Raw genomic sequence first — 6,000 nt, forward strand, 5'->3', positions numbered from 1 at the left:
CCATTCTGGTAGGCCATCAGTCAGTGACGAGTCTGTAGAGGCTATACGGGATAGCTACCTAAGGAGCCCTAAAATATCTGTGCATGAGCCCACATCGAACTGCACTGAATAGGTATGAAACTGGGAGAGTTTTCATTTTATTTGGTGCAGATTTCACATTTCTATCATCTTTTGTTGCTTTCCTGTGACCGGTCAAAAGTGCAATATGACTTTATGGACACACTGTATAATATCAAAGAAAATATAATAATAAAATTTGATGCCTGCTAATCTACCACTAATCCTAAAAAGAGACTATTATCAATCCCATGGAAGCCTCCATGGGTTCCCCTCCCTACTTCTCAAAGGTAACTTCTAGATCCTTTGCTTTCTGTTTTAGTCTTACTTTTGTCTTTCTGACGGGGGTAATAGTGAAATGTTTTAGTCATTTGGGGGGCTCCTCTTAGGACCTTCTCCATTTCAGTCTTCAGTTGTAGTATTTCAAACATACATTTTTTTGTCTTAAGGCACAGGTGTACTAAATACTTATTGATCAACATTTTTTTTAAGTGAGAGGAAGGGAGATAGACAGATTCCAGCATGTGCCCTGACCAGGATCCAATCAGCAACCCCTGTCTGGGGTCGGTGCTTGAGTCTCAAGCTATTTTTAGCACCTGAGGCTGACATGCTCAACCAACTGTGCTATCCTCAGTGTCGGGAGGCCCATGCTCTGTGGAGCCACTGGCTGCAGAGGGGAAAAGGGAGAGTAGGGGGAGGAGTAAGGGGAGAGAAGCAGATGGTTGCTTCTTCATTATGCCCTGACCAGCAATCGAACCTGGGATGTACATATGCCAGGCCAACACTCTATCCATTGAGCCACCAGCCAGGGCCTTGATCAACATTTTTAATCAGCAATATTTCTCTTACTACAGAGCCACTTATTTTCTCTATTTTTATATTTAATTAGCATAGACTGTAAGACTTTTGAGGACGTGAAACACTTGTTAAACCTCTTTATACCCCAAGTGCCCATTTTATAAAAGTGTTCAGTAAATGTGGTTATTGATGAAGATGATAATGGAGAAATGTCCTCTTAATTCATAAATTTTAGAATTTTCTTTCTTTTCTATGTATCTACCTCTTAAAAATAAATAGACGCATGAGTTATCATTCATCATGCCTACTATTTAAAAGAGATCTAATCATAGTTGTCTCCCTTTCCCAAAAACTTAACCTTATACCCTCACAGGACATAACAATTCAGAAGCTCAAGCTCAGGCAACATTTAATAGAAGTTGAAGCAATGAAAGGGAAGGCAGTTATGAAAACAGGGGACTTGAAAACTACAGTGGACTCGGCCAAGCAAGAGGCAAGGTGGGACAAAGAGGGGGCCCATCAGATATTAGATGCTGTCACTTCTGAGCCCCGCACAGCAAGGAGCACACTTGAAGAACTACCGGGACAACCACAAGAGGTTTTGTGTTTTTTTTTTAATTATTATTATCATTACTATATGAAGATTCTTTAAGATGAAGTGATAAATAGCCACTTCAACTTAGACTCTACCTAACTTAGACAAAAGGGAATTTATTGGCCTATGGAATCTAAGGAAGTTAAAGAACCAGAGCTCTGGGAGGGCAGAGATGCACCTGAACCCAAGGATCTTCAGCTGGAAACTTATAAGACGTTTCTCACTGTTCCTTCTTGACATCTCTCTGTGTGTCAGCTTGTCTGACTGAAAACCACAAGAGTTTTATAGTTAGAGTTTCTGTGACAAGAGAGAAAATCCCAAGAAAGGCTCTCTATATGTTCACCTTAGATCAAATGTCTGTCCTTGGTAAATTCACACTGGTGCGAGATGGGATTTATCAGGGGTCCCCAAACTTTTTACACAGGAGGCCAGTTCACCGTCCCTCAGACCGTTGGAGGGCCGGACTATAAAAAAAACTATGAACAAATCCCTATGCACACTGCACATATCTTATTTTAAAGTAAAACAGGAAGAAATACAATATTTAAAATAACAAGTAAATTTAAATCAACAAACTGACCAGTATTTCTTTTTTTTTTTTTTTTTTTTTTCATTTTTCTGAAGCTGGAAACGGAGAGACAGTCAGACAGACTCCCGCATGCGCCTGACCGGGATCCACCCGGCACGCCCACCAGGGGCGGTGCTCTGCCCCCCAGGGGGCGATGCTCTGCCCATCCTGGGCGTCGCCATATTGCGACCAGAGCCACTCTAGCGCCTGAGGCAGAGGCCACAGAGCCATGCCCAGCGCCCGGGCCATCTTTGCTCCAATGGAGCCTTGGCTGCGGGAGGGGAAGAGAGAGACAGAGAGGAAAGCGCGGCCGAGGGGTGGAGAAGCAAATGGGCGCTTCTCCTATGTGCCCTGGCTGGGAATCGAACCCGGGTCCTCCGCACGCTAGGCCTATGCTCTACCACTGAGCCAACTGGCCAGGGCCTGACCAGTATTTCAATGAGAACTATGCTCCTCCACTGACCACCTATGAAAGATGTGCTCCTTCCAGAAGTGCGGCGGGGGCCAGATAAATGGCCTCAGGGGGCCGCATGTGACCCACGAGCCGTAGTTTGGGGACCTCCGGGATATATGATTATCTTAGCTGAGGTCTGTGTATGCATCCTCTGACTAAACAAAGACAAGAAGGGTGGGGATTTGAGAAAATGGAAGTTCAGGGGAAACCTTATGTTTGGGGCTGGTTCACTTTCTAGGACAAGGGTGTAGTGCTTCTAAACTTTTTTTTTTTTCTTTTTCTGAAGCCGGAAACGGGGAGAGACAGTCAGACAGACTCCCGCATGCGCCCGACCGGGATCCACCCGGCACGCCCACCAGGGGCGACGCTCTGCCCACCAGGGGGCGATGCTCTGCCCCTCCGGGGCATCGCTCCGTTGCGACCAGAGCCACTCTAGCGCCTGGGGCAGAGACCAAGGAGCCATCCCCAGCGCCCGGGCCATCTTTGCTCCAGTGGAGCCTTGGCTGCGGGAGGGGAAGAGAGAGACAGAGAGGAAGGAGAGGGGGAGGGGTGAAGAAGCAGATGGGCGCTTCTCCTGTGTGCCCTGGCCGGGAATTGAACCCGGGACTTCTGCACACCAGGCCGACACTCTACCACTGAGCCAACCGGCCAGGGCCAGTGCTTCTAAACTTGCTTAGATTTTTCTTATATTTATACAGCAGCTATTTAAAGAGAATTTTTTTTTTTTTTTTTTTTTTTAGTAAGAGACAGAAAGACAAGAAGGGAGAGAGACAAGAAGCATCAACTTGTTGCAGCACTGTACTTGCTGTACTTGTTCATTGACTGCTTTCTCATACATGTCTTGACTGGGGGGCTCCATCTGAGCCAATGACCCCTTGCTCAACCTGGAGACCTTTCATTCAAACCAGTGACCTTGGGCTTCAAGCCAGCAACCATGGGGTCATGTCTGTGACCCCACACTCAAAATGGCGACCCCACGCTAAGCTGGATGATCCCGCGCTCAAGCTGGCGACCTTGGGGTTTTGAACCTGGATCCTTGGTTTTCCAGGTCGATGCTCTATCCACTGTGCCTACCGCCTAGTCAGGCTTAAGAGAATTCTTAAAAGCCTGATAATTTTGGGCTATTGTGGGGCTTGCCTGGTCAAGGCACATATGGGAGTTGATTCTTCCTGCCCCTTCTTCTTTCTCTCTCTCTCTCCTCTCTAAAATGAATAAAGTCTTTAAAAAATATGTAACTTTAACCAATTATCTTAGTCTTAAAAAAATCAAGTCATGATATTTTCTTTTTCTCTTTTTAACTGCATAATTTACATTCTTGTTTTTATTCTCTGCCGTGTCCCTTATTATATTTTCAGTAAGGTCTTTTCTCCTTTTGGGCACTCTTGTTTATTCTTCATTTCTGAGAAGATTTTATTTTATTCTTGCATGAGTTCAATCATTATGATATTTTCCTTATGCATGAGGCATCTTTTTTTTTTTTTTTGTATTTTTCTGAAGCTGGAAACGGGGAGAGACAGTCAGACAGACTCCTGCATGCACCCAACCGGGATCCACCCGGCACGCCCACCAGGGGCGATGCTCTGCCCACCAGGGGGCGATGCTCTGCCCCTCCGGGGCGTCACTTTGCCGCAACCAGAGCCACTCTAGCGCCTGGGGCAGAGGCCAAGGAGCCATCCCCAGTGCCCGGGCCATCTTTGCTCCAATGGAGCCTCGCTGCGGGAGGGGAAGAGAGAGACAGAGAGGAAGGAGGGGGGGGTGGAGAAGCAAATGGGCGCTTCTCCTATGTGCCCTGGCCGGGAATCGAACCCAGGTCCCCTGCATGCCAGGCCGACGCTCTACCGCTGAGCCAACCGGCCAGGGCGCATGAGGCATCTTAAACATCTTTTTTTGGGTCCATCTCTATGATGAAATATTAATTGAGAAAGTTGTTTTTATTCCATGCCTACAAATCCCTGTTTCAATGATATTTAATTCACATGAGGCATTGTGTCAAACATGTTTCCCCTGCTTCATGGCTGCATTTTGGGGAGAGGATTTTCATCACATGAACAGTATGGGTGATACGGCCTTTTAATTTTTTTCCTAGGCCCCTTTCTTTTCCTTTCCCAGTTGCCAGTGTTCTGATCCACCAGGTCTCACACTTGTTCTGAGTATTTCCTCCTTTATGCACTGTCCTGTTGCTGGGACACCAGTGGAAACAGCTGCATCTTCCAGTGTGGACTTTGGAGCTGCCTCGGCTGGTTTAGGATATTTATTTCCCCACTTACATGCAAACTGAAGTTAGTGGTATTCTCTAGTTTTGTTGTAAGCATGACTGATGGGTGTTTTTGTCTGCTTTGCTTATTGATCACTATGGTTTTAGGAGGATGGGTGGAGAGATATATATTTAGGGGATTACTGTTACTATACAGCAAATCAGAAATTCAAAAAGAAAGTACCTTACAGATGAAAAATAAACAGCAATAAAATTAGGTTTAGTATATAAAAGTATAAAAATCTGGAAAGAATCTTCAAAGAAAATTTTAAATAAAGACTTCCTGTAATAAAAGAGACCTTTTGTCTAGCTTAGAAATACGTGAATATAAAATGTTACATTTCACAAAGAAATGTTTAATAAGACTAAATTTCTCCTACCAATCTAACTGTACACAATAAGTAGGTGACCAAGACTAATGACATGTCTTGATGTTTGTTGTGGCTCCTTGCAGCATGTTGACTTTCGAGAAACTATAATGAAGATGTTAGGCTTTAACATGAAAGCAGCAGACAAGGAAATGATCACTCACCTAAAGCTTATTATTCGAGCTTATGACACATCTAACAAATCGAAGATTGATTCTGATTGTGAGAATGGACAGAATAAGGCATAAAAAGGTGCTGCTTTCTCATTGCTGCCAACAAGACCTTAGCAGATACAAGACATTTCCTTCAGCATCAAGTACGTCTACATGATGAATAAAAACACTTTGGAAATTTTTTAGTCTGTTCTCTCCTTTGATGTTTGGCATTTAACTTTTCTTTGTCATAATCATAAATGTTCTATACATTTCATTTATGTTCCAATCTAGATTGTCTCTTCTAATATATAATACTCAATTATATTTATTATTAACTGTATTTTAGGCACTATATTAATCACAACTCGTGTTCTTAGTTGGAACATTTTTACCCACAGTTGACAGCTTGTTTCTAGAATGAACAATTTATGAACAAACATTTACAAATCCAGGTAAGGTTGTATTCCATAATTTGAATCTATCTTATCTCTGATAATGGTGAAAATCAGATATGAAATGTTGAGAGGTAGGAAAGTCATTAAGAACTCTCAAGATATGCAATAGACTGTATTGTGTTTATTTTCTTAGTATTTAGTAGTGACTGCCAGTGTTTGCCTAATAGTAGGCCGATTTCTAAGTTAATGGGCTACTTTTAAAATAGTATAATTTCTAGTTAATTTCATTTAAAATAGTTCAGTCCTCTTCTCCCAAGGGAGTTTTGGATTTATCCAAGATGTCCTCTGTAGGAATA

The 6,000-nt window shown here is 43.4% G+C and overlaps 1 protein-coding gene across 1 annotated transcript in view; it reads left to right on the forward strand.

Annotated features, from left to right (window-relative positions):
- Positions 1-5,342, forward strand: part of LOC136377035 (coiled-coil domain-containing protein 170-like) — a 38,620-nt gene extending 33,278 nt beyond the window's left edge. The window contains exons 5-6 of the mRNA XM_066343613.1: positions 1,229-1,348; positions 5,181-5,342. Of these exons, the coding sequence (XP_066199710.1) occupies positions 1,229-1,348; positions 5,181-5,342 (282 nt within the window). The remainder of the gene's footprint in view (positions 1-1,228; positions 1,349-5,180) is intronic.
- Positions 5,343-6,000: the final 658 nt, after the last annotated feature.

This window comes from Saccopteryx leptura, chromosome 6, assembly GCF_036850995.1.
Source record: "Saccopteryx leptura isolate mSacLep1 chromosome 6, mSacLep1_pri_phased_curated, whole genome shotgun sequence".
Taxonomy (NCBI): Eukaryota; Metazoa; Chordata; class Mammalia; order Chiroptera; family Emballonuridae; genus Saccopteryx; species Saccopteryx leptura.